Below are 15,944 nucleotides of genomic sequence, written 5' to 3'. Positions count from 1 at the left end.
CTCCGCTACCGACAGTGGATAGACTTTGCCACGAGGAGGAACGGCACCGGATTGTAACTCTATGGCACAATCGTATGGGCGGTGCGGAGGTAGGGCAACCGCGCGCACCTTATCGAATACATCCCGGTACTCTTCGTATTCAGGAGGCAACAGAGAGTCCGAGGAAGTACACAGCAACTTGACAGGCCCATGGATGCAACTAGCCCCACACTGCGGTGACCACGAGAGGATCTCGACCGATCTCCAATCGAAAGTCGGATTATGCTTCTGGAGCCAGGGGTACCCCAAGACCACCGAGTAGTGTGGAGACGAAATAACCTGGAGACAGACCGACTCTCTGTGAACGGCACCAATGGCTATCCCCACTGGAAGGGTCTCATGAGTCACGTGTGGCGGCAGAAGGGGTCTGCCGTCTATCGCCTCAAGAGCCAGTGGGGAACCTCGAGGCTGCAGAGGAATGGAATTGGCGGCAACGAACACTCTATCAATGAACAAACCACCAGCACCAGAGTCCACCAACGCCTGGGTCGTCACCGAGCCCCCGACCCAGGAGAGGACAACCGTGATCAGTGGTTTGTCAACACGGGAAACCGGGGACGAGGAGACTCCACCCAAGATCTGCCCCCGACAGGACCTCAGGTGCGAGCGTTCTCCCGGACGGTTCGGACATGCCAACCGAAAATGCCCACCGAGACCACAGTACATGCATCGGCCCTCGCGTCTCCGGAGTACCCTCTCCCCCTCAGACAGGCGAGCAAACCCCCGCTGCATGGGTTCACCCCCAGACAAGTCATCCCCAGGAGGCGTGGGAGGAGAGGGAGGCACGGGTGGGACAGCAAACGTAGGCGCCAATCTGTTAGGAGACCTCCGCAGGCTCTCCTTAAAGGAAGGTCTCTCCCTGAGTCTGGTGTCAATCAAAATCAGGAAAGAAATAAGAGACTCGAGCTCCACTGGTAGGTCCTTAGCTGCAACCTCATCCTTCAAGGCATCCGAGAGACCATGAGAGAAAGCAGCGACCAGAGCCTCATTATTCCAGCCCACCTCTGCTGCCAGGGTACGAAACTCAATGGCGTATTCAGCTACGGATCGTGAACCCTGTCTGATGGACATAAGGAGCTTCGCAGCAGAGGCAGCACGAGCCGGCACATCGAATACCTTCCGAAGAGAAGCAACAAAACCGGAAAACTCGGCAACCACCGGATTGTTGTTCTCCCATAAAGGGCTGGCCCAGGCCAAGGCCTTGTCCGAGAGCAGCGAGATCAAGAAGCCCACCCTTGATCTCTCAGTAGGAAAGGCATGTGGCAGCAACTCGAAGTAAATGCCCACCTGGTTAAGGAAACCTCGGCACTGAGTTGGCTCTCCCCCAAAGCGCTGTGGAAGGGGGGCAGAACCGGTCATACCCTGAAACACCACAGGCGCAGCAACAGGTGTCAGGGTAGACTCTGGCGCAACAACCGGAGCGGCAGTAGGAGCGGGCCCAGGAGCGACAACCGACCCATCGGCAACGGAAGCTAAATGAGCCGTGCGTTCAAGCAGGGTTTGCAACGCCACAGCGAACCGACCCAACAGGTGATCCTGCTGATCAAGTCTGGCAACCAGCGTAGGTAGCGAGGGTGGCCCTGTACCGTCAGAATTCATGGCTTGGTCCTAATGTCATGGAACCATGAACCAGACGTACAACAAGAGATAAGTGGAAAATAAGAAGGTTTTATTGAAGAGCAAGCCGTAAGCAAAGTCCGAACGGATGGCTAAACCGAAGCAGGGTCTTGCGGAGACAGAGGTCAGGAACCAGAAGGGTAGTCAGACGAAGCCAGGAACAGGAACCAACGGGGTAGTCAGACGAAGCCGGAATCAGGAACCAACGGGGTAGTCAGACGAAGCGGGAATCAGGAACCAACGGGGTAGTCAGACGAGGCCAGGATCAGGAACCAGAAGCAGCAGCAGTCTTGGAAGCATGTGAACACAGGAGGACCAAGCAAGGAACTGAAGCCACAGACCTCCTATATATATGAGCTGGGCATCCAGCTCCTCCCAGTGGGAAGGAGGAGCCGCAGGGTGGGAGGCTACAAGAAAACCCAGAAACCAAGATGGCCGCCAGCACATGTCAAACGAAGGGAACAGCAAGGAGGTAAGACCATGACAAGGCCTCAGAGAACATCAGTGATCAAACAGCATCATGGAAACCAAGGAACACACCAGACAGGTCAGGGACAAAGTTGTGGAGAAGTGTAAAGCAGGGTCAGGTTATATAAAAATATTTCAAGCTCTGAACATCTCATGGAGCACTGTAAAATCCATCATCCGAAAATGGAAGGAGTATGGCACAATACTTGCAGCGTTTTGGTGTCCGTTTGATGAAACTGAGTCAAACTGATCCATTCTGGCACACAATGTAAGTCAATGGGGACGGATCCGTTTTCACTGACACAATCTGGCACAATAGAAAATGGATCCGTCCTCCATTGACTTTCAATGGTGTTCAAGACGGATCCATCTTGGCTATGTTACAGATAATACAACCGGATCCATTCTGAACGGATGCAGACGGTTGTATTATCTGAACGGATCCATGACAGATCTGCACAACATGTCAGTGTGAAAGTAGCCTAAGGCTGTTCTATACATCCGAAACGCGTCACACGAGAGGTGCGTTTTTCTGTGCGCTATGTGTTTGGCATACCTGGATTTTATGACTATTTCTCAACAGTTTTATCCGGAGGCTGGAATGAACTTTCTTTTCAGGTTTGCAGTATTATAGTGGAAATATTCTTCTCTGTGCTTCTTTATGCTCCTCTCTATCCACACCCTCGGCCTGGGACATCTCATAGAGTCCCATGGCTTTCAGTATCCTCCTACACTGACGACACACAGATCTACCTCTCTGGTCCAGACATCACCACCTTACTATCCAGAATCCCACAATGTCTATCTTCCATATCCTCCTTCTTCTTCTCCTCTCACTTTATGAAACTTAACATGGATAAAACAGAATTCATCATCTTTCCCCCATCTTGCTCAACCCCCCCAACAGACCTATCTATCACGATCAATGGCTGCACACTCTCCCCAGTCAACCAAGCCCGCTGCCTTGGAGTCACCTTGGATTCTGCCCTCTCCTCCCGACCGCACATCCAAGCCCTTTCCACCACCTGCCGCCTCCCACTCAAAAACATCTCCCGCATCCGCGCTTTCCTTAACTTTGACTCTACAAAAATGCTCGTACATGCCCTCATCATCTCCCGCCTAGACTACTGCAACATTCTCCTCTGTGGCCTTCCATCTAGCACTCTCGCCCCGTCCAATCTATCCTCAACTCTGCTGCCCGACTAATCCACCTCTCACCCTATTACTCCTCTGCCTCTCCCCTCTGCCAATCCCCTCACTGGCTCCCCATTGCCCAACGAATTCACTTCAACGTACTAACAAATACATACAAGGCGTCCATAACCTGTCCCCTCCCTACATCTCTGAGCTACTTTCCCGATACACCCCAACACGCACTCTCCAATCCTCACAAGACCTCCTTCTCTCCTCTTATCGCCTCTTCCCACAATCGCCTCCAGGATTTCTCCCGCGCATCCCCCAGACTCTGGAACTCGCTGCCCCAACATATCAGACTCTCACCGACAGGGGAATCCTTCAAAAGAAACCTGAAAACCCTCCTCTTCAGACAAGCCTACAACCAGTGACCCTGCTGCCTCTATACCGCCATGACCACTTCACCCGCACCTACTGTGTCCTTCTCCCATACCATGTAGATTGTAAGCCCTCAGGGGCAGGGCCCTCTCTCCTTCTGTGCCAGTCTGTAACTCGTCTTGTTTATGCTTATTGTCTGTATCATGTATGTGCACCGCTTATCATATGTACAGCGCCAGGGGATGAATGGCACTTTAATAATAAGAATAATAATAATAGTCTTCTTGTACATAGGAGCAGTATTATAGTAGTTATATCCTTGTATACAGGAGCAGTATCATAGTAGTTCTATTCCTGTACATAGGAGGCAGTATTATAGTAGTTATATTCTTGTACATAGGAGCAGTATTATAGTAGTTATATTCTTGTATACAGGAGCAGTATTATAGTAGTTATGTTCTTGTACATAGGAGCAGTATTATAGCAGTTATATTCTTGTACATAGGAGCAGTATTATAGCAGTTATATTATGGTATATAGGAGCAGTATTATAGTAGTTATATTCTTGCACATAGGAGCAGTATTATAGTAGTTATATTCTCGTACATAGGAGTCAGCATTATAGTAGTTATATTCTTGTACATAGGAGCAGTATTATAGTAGTTATATTCTCGTACATAGGAGTCAGCATTATAGTAGTTATATTCTTGTACCTAGGAGCAGTATTATAGTAGTTATATTCTAGTACATAGGAGTCAGCATTATAGTAGTTATAGTCTTGTACATAGGAGCAGTATTATAGTAGTTATATTCTTGTACATAGGAGCAGTATTATAGTAGTTATATCCTTGTATACAGGAGCAGTATTATAGTAGTTATATTCTAGTACATAGGAGTCAGCATTATAGTAGTTATAGTCTTGTACATAGGAGCAGTATTATAGTAGTTATATTCTTGTACATAGGAGGCAGTATTATAGTAGTTATATTCTTGTACGTAGGAGCAGTATTATAGTAGTAATATTCTTGTACACAGGAGCAGTATTATAGTAGTTATATTCTTGTACATAGGAGTAGTATTATAGTAGTTATATTCTTGTACATAGGAGCAGTATTATAGTAGTTATATTCTTGTGCATAGGAGGCAGTATTATAGTAGTTATATTCTTGTACATAGGAGCAGTATTATAGTAGTTATATTCTTGTACATAGGAGCAGTATTATAGTAGTTATATTCTTGTACATAGGAGGCAGTATTATAGTAGTTATATTCTTGTACATAGGAGCAGTATTATAGTAGTTATATTCTCGTACATAGGAGTCAGCATTATAGTAGTTATATTCTTGTACATAGGAGGCAGTATTATAGTAGTTATATTCTTGTACATAGGAGTAGTATTATAGTAGTTATATTCTTGTACATAGGAGCAGTATTATAGTAGTTATATTCTTGTGCATAGGAGCAGTATTATAGTAGTTATATTCTTGTACATAGGAGGCAGTATTATAGTAGTTATATTCTTGTACATAGGAGCAGTATTATAGTAGTTATATTCTTGTACATAGGAGGCAGTATTATAGTAGTTATATTCTTGTATATAGGAGCAGTATTATAGTTATATTCTTGTACATAGGAGCAGTATTATAGTAGTTATATTCTTGTACATAGGAGGCAGTATTATAGTAGTTATATTCTTGTACATAGGAGCAGTATTATAGTAGTTATATTCTTGTACATAGGAGCAGTATTATAGTAGTTATATTCTTGTACATAGGAGGCAGTATTATAGTAGTTATATTCTTGTACATAGGAGCAGTATTATTGTAGTTATATTCTTGTATATAGGAGCAGTATTATAGTAGTTATATTCTTGTATATAGGAGCAGTATTATAGTAGTTATATTCCTGTACATAGGAGCAGTATTATAGTAGTTATATTCTTGTACATAGGAGCAGTATTATAGTAGTTATATTCTTGTACACAGGAGCAGTATTATAGTAGTTATATTCTTGTATATAGGAGCAGTATTATAGTAGTTATATTCTTGTACATAGGAGCAGTATTATAGTAGTTATATTCTTGTACATAGGAGGCAGTATTATAGTAGTTATATTCTCGTACATAGGAGTCAGCATTATAGTAGTTATATTCTTGTACCTAGGAGCAGTATTATAGTAGTTATATCCTTGTATACAGGAGCAGTATTATTGTAGTTATATTCTAGTACATAGGAGTCAGCATTATAGTAGTTATATTCTAGTACATAGGAGCAGTATTATAGTAGTTATATTCTTGTACATAGGAGAAGTATTATAGTAGTTATATCCTTGTATACAGGAGCAGTATTATAGTAGTTATATTCTTGTACATAGGAGCAGTATTATAGTAGTTATATTCTTGTATACAGGAGCAGTATTATAGTAGTTATATTCTTGTATACAGGAGCAGTATTATAGTAGTTATAACTCCGCTGTGATTTGGGGCTCATCCTTTGCTGCACTTGTTGCCCTATTCTGACTCTCCGCCTGTTCTTTAACAATAGATATTACATGCTTCGTTTGCCTTTACTTTTGTTGTTTTGTCTTCCTTAGAAAAACGACTGGTTTTGTGGAGTATGGAGCTCACAGGATTCTCCATCCTTATATTTTCTGAAAATAATGTTGTTTTTTCTCACTTGATCTATAAAGTTAAAAAGACAATGGTTTATATTTCTGAATATGCCAAGCAGTGATCTTTAGTAGATCTACCGCTCACAATTTTTTCTCATTTCTGTTTTGTAGATGATTTTTGTTTTACTGAATTTCCAACATGAAAGTACATGTGGAGCAAACACCTGTTTGGCAAGCACTAAAGAAAAGAGTAGGCAGGCGGCGAAAAGGTGTGATTATTTCTTATTTCTTCATATTCTCACACGGTCCATTTGAGTATAGAGTAAAGAAAAGGTGTATTACTAATACGACATGTACATATTTAATTATATACAGGAAAAGCCCAGGTTATACCAGCATGGTCCATATCACTATATACAAGAAGATGTATAACTTATACCAGCTGTAAATATATAATTATATACAGGAGATGCCCAGGTTATACCAGCATGGTCCATATCACTATATACAGGAGATGTATTACTTATACCAGCTGTACATATACAATTATATACAGGAAAAGCCCAGGTTATACCAGCATGCTCCATATCACTATATCCAGGAGATGTATTACTTATACCAGCTGTACATATACAATTATATACAGGAAAAGCCCAGGTTATACCAGCATGGTCCATATCACTATATACAGGAGATGTATTACTTATACCAGCTGTACATATACAATTATATACAGGAGATGCCCAGGTTATACCAGCATGCTCCATATCACTATATACAGGAAGATGTATAACTTATACCAGCTGTACATATATAATTATATACAGAAGATGCCTAGGTTATACCGGCATGCTCCATATCACTATATACAGGAAGATGTATAACTTATACCAGCTGTACATATATAATTATATACAGGAGATGCCCAGTTTATACCAGCATGGTCCATATCACTATATACAAGAAGATGTATAACTTATACCAGCTGTAAATATATAATTATATACAGGAGATGCCCAGGTTATACCAGCATGGTCCATATCACTATATACAGGAGATGTATTACTTATACCAGCTGTACATATACAATTATATACAGGAAAAGCCCAGGTTATACCAGCATGCTCCATATCACTATATCCAGGAGATGTATTACTTATACCAGCTGTACATATACAATTATATACAGGAAAAGCCCAGGTTATACCAGCATGGTCCATATCACTATATACAGGAGATGTATTACTTATACCAGCTGTACATATACAATTATATACAGGAGATGCCCAGGTTATACCAGCATGCTCCATATCACTATATACAGGAAGATGTATAACTTATACCAGCTGTACATATATAATTATATACAGGAGATGCCCAGGTTATACCAGCATGCTCCATATCACTATATACAGGAAGATGTATAACTTATACCAGCTGTACATATACAATTATATACAGGAGACACCCAGGTTATACCAGCTGTACATATATAATTATATACAGGAGATACCCAGGTTATACCAGCTGTACATATATAATTATATACAGGAGATGCCCAGGTTATACCAGCATGGTCCATATCACTATATACAAGAAGATGTATAACTTATACCAGCTGTACATATATAATTATATACAGGAGATGCCCAGGTTATACCAGCATGGTCCATATCACTATATACAAGAAGATGTATAACTTATACCAGCTGTACACATATTATTATATACAGGAGATACCCAGGTTATACCAGCTGTACATATATAATTATATACAGGAGATGCCCAGGTTATACCAGCTGTACATATATAATTATATACAGGAGATGCCCAGGTTATACCAGCATGGTCCGTATCACTATATAGAAGATGCTTAGTTACTGAGCGGTCTCTTCTGTGATTTCTGGTAGCCGATATCCGTGTAACATATTTGCTGACGTGCCATCTTTAATAACATTGCACTCCATCTGGTATAGAACACGTCTTACACATTATGTTATGCTAATTAGTCAACCCCTCGCCAGCTGCCAAACGCCTGGTTCCTCCTCTCATCATCGCCGCGTGTCGATTTTCGGTGATTGTGCGTGAACAATGACGGCTGAGAAGAAAATAAAGGACTTATTTTGGGGAATTTTACATGGAGAGTTCCCCTTTAAATTTCCTGATGGGTATTATACTTAGAAGCCCAAGAGATAAGATTCTAAAATCTGGATAAAAGCAGTCCCTGTGTCTTTAAGTTTATGGGACCTGCTCCCTCCCCCCATTAAAGGGGAACTCCTCCTTCACTTTAGAAGTTAGAAAAGAATATCGGTAAGGAATACTCCTTTATATTCTGAATTAATGACTCCATTTTGTGCCATGTGCTCCATATTCTCAAAAATGGCCTCTGTTCGTATAGAAGTTTGGTTTGAGTTTTGCAGGCGGTGCTGGGCTCCTTCACTGGGGGGCACGGCTGGGCACCAAGAAGGTTAGTACAGCCCCTTGGGCACCTTACCAGGGTCATATATATACATATATATAAAATAATTTTTTACACCTAATAAAAGCACTCAAATATATAGGACAGGTATATTGCGGACATGCTAGCGGCGATCTAGCCGTGCATGTCCGCAGCTCTATAACCTAAAACGAGGTGACAGAATCCCTTTAATAGAATCGCCTACGAGTTGCGAAAAATATACGTAAAGATCAAATTCTGTTAAGCCCATGAAAAATGGGTAAGGTTCCTTTAAGTTGGGTGTGGGGGAGGGGTCTGTGGGCGTGTTTTACCTCTGGACTTCCTGTGCTTTTAAAGGGGAACTGCCCTGTGAAATGGTGATTGAAACATTGGCCTGGCTTTGGATATTCAGCTGGTTGCGGACGGGGGGTGGGTGGGTGGGTAAGATAGCGGCCAAGACCTGGTGCGGGAACCTCGCTTATATTTTGTTACTGTGATATAGTTCAACCTACCCACCCTGACGGTAAGTATCTGCCCTCCTTAATAAGAAGAATGGAGTGCGCTGAAGTGCAGAACATAGGGTTATACAAAAACCATGTTGTGGGAGATATTTCCTCATTTACTCCGATACCAAACTTAAAGGGAACCTGTCATCATCTTTATGCTGCCCATACTGACAGCAGTATAAAGTAGAGACAGGTAAGTTGATTTCAGCGGTCTGTCATATAAAAGTTAAAAGTAAGTAGTTGCTGAGAACCAACATCACAATCATTGCAGACTGGGCCTGGAAAAGAGTCCCGGCCACCGGAGAAGAGTCCTGGTTATTCATGAATTCCTGCTCTCCACCACCTGCTGATGACTGATAGTCTTCTACCTAGTTTTCTCGCTTTCTCTCTAGGAGAGAACTGCCAATCATCAGCAGATGGGCAGGAGAGCAGGAGATTATAATAACCAGGACTCTTCTCAGGTAGACTGGACTCTTCTCAGGTAGACAGGACTCTTCTCAGGTAGACTAGACTCTTCTCAGGTAGACTGGACTCTTCTCAGGTAGACAGGACTCTTCTCAGGTAGAATGGACTCTTCTCAGGTAGACTGGACTCTTCTTAGGTAGACTGGACTCTTCTCAGGTAGACAGGACTCTTCTCAGGTAGACTGGACTCTTCTCAGGTAGACTGGAGTCATCTCAGGTATACCGGACTCTTCTCAGGTATACCGGACTCTTCTCAGGTATACCGGACTCTTCTCAGGTAGACTGGACTCTTCTCAGGTAGACTGGACTCTTCTCAGGTAGACTGGAGTCTTCTCAGGTAGACTGGACTCTTCTCAGGTAGACTGGACTCTTCTCAGGTAGACTGGAGTCTTCTCAGGTAGACTGGACTCTTCTCAGGTAGACTGGACTCTTCTCAGGTAGACAGGACTCTTCTCAGGTAGACTGGAGTCTTCTCAGGTAGACTGCACTCTTTTCAGGTAGACGGGACTCTTCTCAGGTAGACAGGACTCTTCTCGGGTAGACAGGACTCTTCTCAGGTAGACTGGAGTCTTCTCAGGTAGACTGGAGTCTTCTCAGGTATACAGGACTCTTCTCAGGTAGACTGGAGTCTTCTCAGGTATACAGGACTCTTCTCAGGTAGACTGGAGTCTTCTCAGGTAGACTGGACTCTTCTCAGGTAGACTGGACTCTTCTCAGGTAGACTGGACTCTTCTCAGGTAGACAGGACTCTTCTCAGGTAGACTGGACTCTTCTCAGGTAGACTGGACTCTTCTCAGGTAGACTGGACTCTTCTCAGGTAGACTGGACTCTTTTCCAGGCCTGGGCTGTAATGATTATGATGCTGGTTCTCGGTAACTACTTACTTTTAGCTGATGAGTGACACGCCTCTGACATCAGCATTTCTGTCACTATTTTATACTGCCCTCAGTACGGTCAGCATAAAGTTGATGTCAGGTTCCCTTTAATGTGTGACAACCAATATGGCGCCCATGACCGCTGTCGCAAGGACTGGCGCTCAGTTTTGTACGGTTCCTGAATGGCAAAGCGGCCCTGAGAGAGAGGGGCATATCAACCCTACGACTAGTCCTAGCTAGAAAGCGCCATGTTCCAAAATATCGGAAACTTCCCTCCGCCGATCCTGGTTTAGCGTAAACCGCCTGATGGCTTACGGACAGCTCGCTGGCATTGGGTGTTTACATTATGGGTTAAATAAATAAATGAATATGTAACAATCGCCGGTGAACCGTTCGGAATCGCGGCGAATGGCGAATCCGTGACATGGCGAGTGATTGGGCGTTTACCCCCTTGGTGGAGAGAGATTTTCCCCCGGAGAGTCGGCGGTTCCTCACCTGCGCTGCGGGCTCTGCGTGTACATTGTGTCTGGATGCACACTAAAGCCTAGAAATGAGAGTGCTCCCATCCCTCCTCCCTCCGCTGCCCTCCACCATTCCCCCCCCCCTCCTCCTCCTCCTCCTCCTCCTCCTCGCATTCATCTCGCTCTCCTCCCCTTCTCTCCACCTTCCCATTCTTCTGTGCAAGGGATTTATTCCAGCAGCCTGCTCCTTCCTAGCAGAAAGACCCTAGGACTCGCTCGCTCATCCACACACACAGGCAGAGGGGGGATACAGGGAGCCCGAGACAAAACCCCTCTCTCCCATCATCCATGCCTTCTCCCCTCCCCCACCAGCACTGCTCAAAATGACCCTCATCCCCTCAAAACGGGCCAAACACCCTAAACCCTACTCCGCCACCCTCCTGCCAGTATGGCAAAACTTTCTATCCTAAACTTTATCCCATATCCTTAAAAGCCTCCCCCCCCCCAGCAGCCCCAACAAAGAAGCCGGACTCTTCTCCTGCTGCCTCCATCCCCGCCGCCACCACCGCTTGCTTTTTAACCAAAATCCCAGGATTTCAGGGTGAACAAAGAGCACCCCCACTCCCTCTCCTCAACCATGTTTTTACGAGAGTTCCTCTCAGCTTTGTACATAAGGATGCTGATCACCCTCTGGAATTTTTGGATTATTTCAGCCTTGAGCCTGGATCCCATCTACTGGAATAGCTCCAACAAAAGGTTAGTGAGATTCCTCTTAACTGCTGTACAACCTGAAGGTCTGTCACTTTAAATCGCAATTTTTTGGGGGGGTTCAAAAAGTTCCAGGTGTCAGTTACTGGGGTGTTTAAAATTCAAATGTTCACATTTTGGATACATTGTATCGATCGCTTGGGATCTTGCACACTCTTGATGACACCTCAACAGTCACCCTGGGGGGGAGGGGGGGTGAATATTTTTGCAAATATTCTCTACCGAATATTACCTTTCTTTACGGTATTTTTCTTTTTAAATGTATTTTCATTTTGCCGCCACCGTAGAAAAATTATAAAAAAAGTTGTGCACATTTTTGTCAAATTGTTAGAATTGTGCGTCTAATTTAATTACATTTTTATCATCGATATTGAGAGTAATATTAATACTCGTTCCTTCTGGCAACATTTGATGTTGAGGTGATACCGTGTTTGTCGATGGTAATGCTGTATTAATATTTATGTGCGCCGTAGCGTTGGCGAACGAACGAGCGCATGCACTAAACCTGTATGGAAGGAGCGCTAGGCGATAAGACGCACCCAAGTTTCTATGGACGAAGGGGGGGGGGGAGATGCTGTCAACAAATTTTTGGATTTTTTTTTTTGCTCAATTTTCTCCAGTAAAAAGTCTTACGTATATATCATTGTAACATGTTCCCGTCTCTGGTTTGAGGCGCCTTTGGCCTTCAGGAGCAGTTTTCGGGTTCAGCGTGGCCCTCTAGGCTTTATAAAGGGCTTCGGTTTATGTTGGTATTGGTTTTGCTTACATTTTTTGATGTTTTTTCTATGAACCTTCTTCTACGGTTGTAACTCTAGGGCTATTACTGGAGGATCTGATAACCACCTGTGTGCCATGGTCTACAATTTTGCCCCACCAACCTGCCTGTGTTCCCCCCCCCCCCCCCATGCCCTATTTCTAGAGCTCATGAAGCATTTTCGGCTTTACCTTTGTGTTGTGTTTTATGTTTTTTTTTTTCTAATACATAGGATTTAGCCTCGACAAGCGCAGGATGACTCACTGGGAATACAAGCGTAAGACCCCAGGGCTAACCCAATAGTTACCAACCTGCGGGCTCTACAGGCTTTTCATCCTGGGCTTTGGTAGGAAGAACATCCTCTGTCCATACCAGACCGATGCAGAGCCCAGCTAAGGTGGAGTGGAACAAAGAGCTTGCAATCAGTCGGTGTGGGGTGGAGGATGTACTCCTGGCTCGGTTGCTTTTCCTCGCAGATGGTGGTGTTTATAGAAAGTGCACTCAAGATGTAAGATGGAGGTACTACATGTTATACTTATGGTATTGGAACCATCTGTGTTTAGACGAACGTATAAGCCAGGGTTGGAGGGGCGAGGTGGGCATTTAACTGGGCGAAACCCATCGGCTGGGAGTAAGAGGGGAGGCCATCACGAGATGATACTATAGGTATGGTATCAGACATATGCTTGGCGTTTGTATGTATCTGCTCTATAGGGGCCCCCGTAGATACAGTCTGTAGGGGCCCTACTTGTCAAGGTAGGACATCTGATGGAAGAGACATGGACCAGGGGACAATGGCCGCAGACCACAGACTGGAAGGCTTCCAAGAGAGTATGGGGCGAATGACCCTGCCACCTATAGTGATATACATAGAAAGTGACAGCAGACGTCGTATAGTCTGACGGCTGACACACAGACACCAAGCAGCAATTATCTCACAGCCAAATGGAATAATATAGTAAATGAGGCTCCAAATGGAAAGGGAGGGGGGTGTTCGAGAGGGGGACGGGGCGAGGAGAGAGGGCAGGTAGAAGATCTGAAGACTCACTGGCACGAGAGCTGGGGACTGAGCATACAGGGAAAGAGAACTGAGGGGAATAGATAGAGTGCTCAGGGTTAGAGTGCTCAGGGTTAGCATTTAAAGGCAGGGGGACTGAGGGAAATAGAGTGCTCGGGGTTAGCGTGCTCAGGGTTAGCATTCAAAGGCAGGGGGACTGAGGAAAATTGAGTGCTCAGGGTTAGCGTGATCAGGGTTAGTGTAGACAGGCAGAGGAACTGAATGAATAGAATGCTCAGGCAGGAAACAGAGTGCACAGGGTTAGTGTAGACAGGCAGGAGAACTGGGGGAATAGAGTGTACAGGGTTAGAGAGGACAGGCAGTCAAACTGCAGGTATAGAGTGCATAGGGTTAGAGTAAGCAGTCAGGGGAACTGAAGGAATAGAGTGCTCAGACAGCAAACATGGTGCACAGGGTTAGTGTAGACAGGCAGGGGACTGAGGGAATAGTGCTCAGATAGGAAACCGAGGTACTAGAGTGTACAGGGTAAGACTGAGGGAATAGGTTGCATATGGTTAGAATAGACAGGAAGGGGAACTGAAGGAATAGAGTGCTCATGGTTAGAGTGGACAGGCAAGGGAGCTGGGATAATAGACTGCTTCAGAATAGAGTGGACAGGTAAGGGGAACTAAATGGAGTGCACAGGGTTAGTGTAGACAGGCAGGAGAACTGGGGGAATAGAGTGTGCAGGAATAGAGTGGACAGGCAGGGGAACTGAGGGAATAGAGTGGACAGGCAAGGGAACTGAGGGAATAGAGTGGACAGGCAGGGGAACTGAGGGAATAGAGTGGACAGGCAGGGGAACTGAGGGAACAGAGTGGACAGGCAGGGGAACTGAGGGAATAGAGTTGACAGGCAGGGGAACTGAGGGAATAGAGTGGACAGCCAGGGGGACTGAGGGAATAGAGTGGACAGGCAGGGGAACTGAGGGAATAGAGTGGACAGGCAGGGGAACTGAGGGAATAGAGTGGACAGGCAGGGGAACTGAGGGAATAGAGTGGACAGGCAGGGGGACTGAGGGAATAGAGTGGACAGGCAGGGGAACTGAGGGAATAGAGTGGACAGGCAGGAGAACTGAGGGAATAGAGTGGACAGGCAGGAGAACTGGGGGAATAGAGTGCACAGGGTTAGAGTGGACAGGCCAGGGAACTGGGAGAATTGGCACAGGCTGAAGAATTGGGGATCCATACTGGATATTTGGCGTAAAACCCGCACGTGCTTCTGTAGCGACACCCGGTACACGCTGCAGTAATAACGACTATCACTGGAGAGGAGGATCTGATGGATTTCTGACAGATGGAGAAAGTTTCCGTCAGAACAGACCTTTTCTCTCACTGACTGTCACCAGAAACCATCATCTTCTATTAGTTTTACTGAACGAACCAGTATGACAAGCCAGAGCAAAATGGGCTCCTGCTTAGGGCCGCACGGTTCAGGGGCAGCCGTGGAATAGGCGGAGGGGATGGATTTTTTCTGGCTTTGTGGTTATTTGCTTCTCCATAAGAGCTCATTCATTACACCTGGTCACACATGAAGCCGGCAGCATTTAAAAAAAAAATGACAGGAAAACAATTTAGTTTTGTTTAAAAAAAAAGTTGAGCAAAAGTCTAAATATGATTAAACCATTGATGTAAAAAAAACACAGAATGTTAAGCCACTCCCCATTTTTGCCCGGTAAATTTGGCCGCAGAGGCAAGTATCCAGCAGGCTATGTGTCTAGGGTAAGTATCTAACAGGTTAGGTGTCTGGGGTAAGTATCCAGCGGGCTGTGTGTCTGGGGTAAGTATCCATCAGGCTGTGTGTCTGGGATAAGTATCCAGCGGGCTGTGTGTCTGGGATAAGTATTCAGCGGGCTGTGTGTCTGGGATAAGTATTCAGCGGGCTGTGTGTCTGGGATAAGTATTCAGCGGGCTGTGTGTCTGGGATAAGTATTCAGCGGGCTGTGTGTCTGGGATAAGTATTCAGCAGGCTGTGTGTCTGGGATAAGTATCCAGCGGGCTATGTGTCTGGGATAAGTATTCAGCGGGCTGTGTGTCTGGGGTAAGTATCCAGCGGGCTGTGTGTCTGGGGTAAGTATTCAGCGGACTGTGTGTCTGGGATAAGTATCCAGCGGGCTGTGTGTCTGGGATAAGTATTCAGCGGGCTGTGTGTCTGGGATAAGTATTCAGCAGGCTGTGTGTCTGGGATAAGTATCCAGCGGGCTATGTGTCTGGGATAAGTATTCAGCGGGCTGTGTGTCTGGGGTAAGTATCCAGCGGGCTGTGTGTCTGGGGTAAGTATTCAGCGGACTGTGTGTCTGGGATAAGTATCCAGCGGACTGTGTGTCTGGGATAAGTATTCAGCGGGCTGTGTGTCTGGGGTAAGTATCCAGCGGGC

General features: G+C 45.2%; 1 protein-coding gene across 1 annotated transcript in view; it reads left to right on the top strand.

Moving 5' to 3' along the window:
• The first annotated feature begins 11,250 nt into the window (after positions 1-11,250).
• EFNB3 (ephrin B3) overlaps positions 11,251-15,944 on the top strand; it is a 63,993-nt gene continuing 59,299 nt past the window's right edge. The window contains exon 1 of the mRNA XM_044282894.1: positions 11,251-11,745. Within this exon, the coding sequence (XP_044138829.1) occupies positions 11,627-11,745 (119 nt within the window). The 5' untranslated portion in view covers positions 11,251-11,626. The remainder of the gene's footprint in view (positions 11,746-15,944) is intronic.

Source organism: Bufo gargarizans, chromosome 2, assembly GCF_014858855.1.
Source record: "Bufo gargarizans isolate SCDJY-AF-19 chromosome 2, ASM1485885v1, whole genome shotgun sequence".
Classification (NCBI taxonomy): Eukaryota; Metazoa; Chordata; class Amphibia; order Anura; family Bufonidae; genus Bufo; species Bufo gargarizans.
This window is presented reverse-complemented; position numbering and strand designations above follow the sequence as displayed.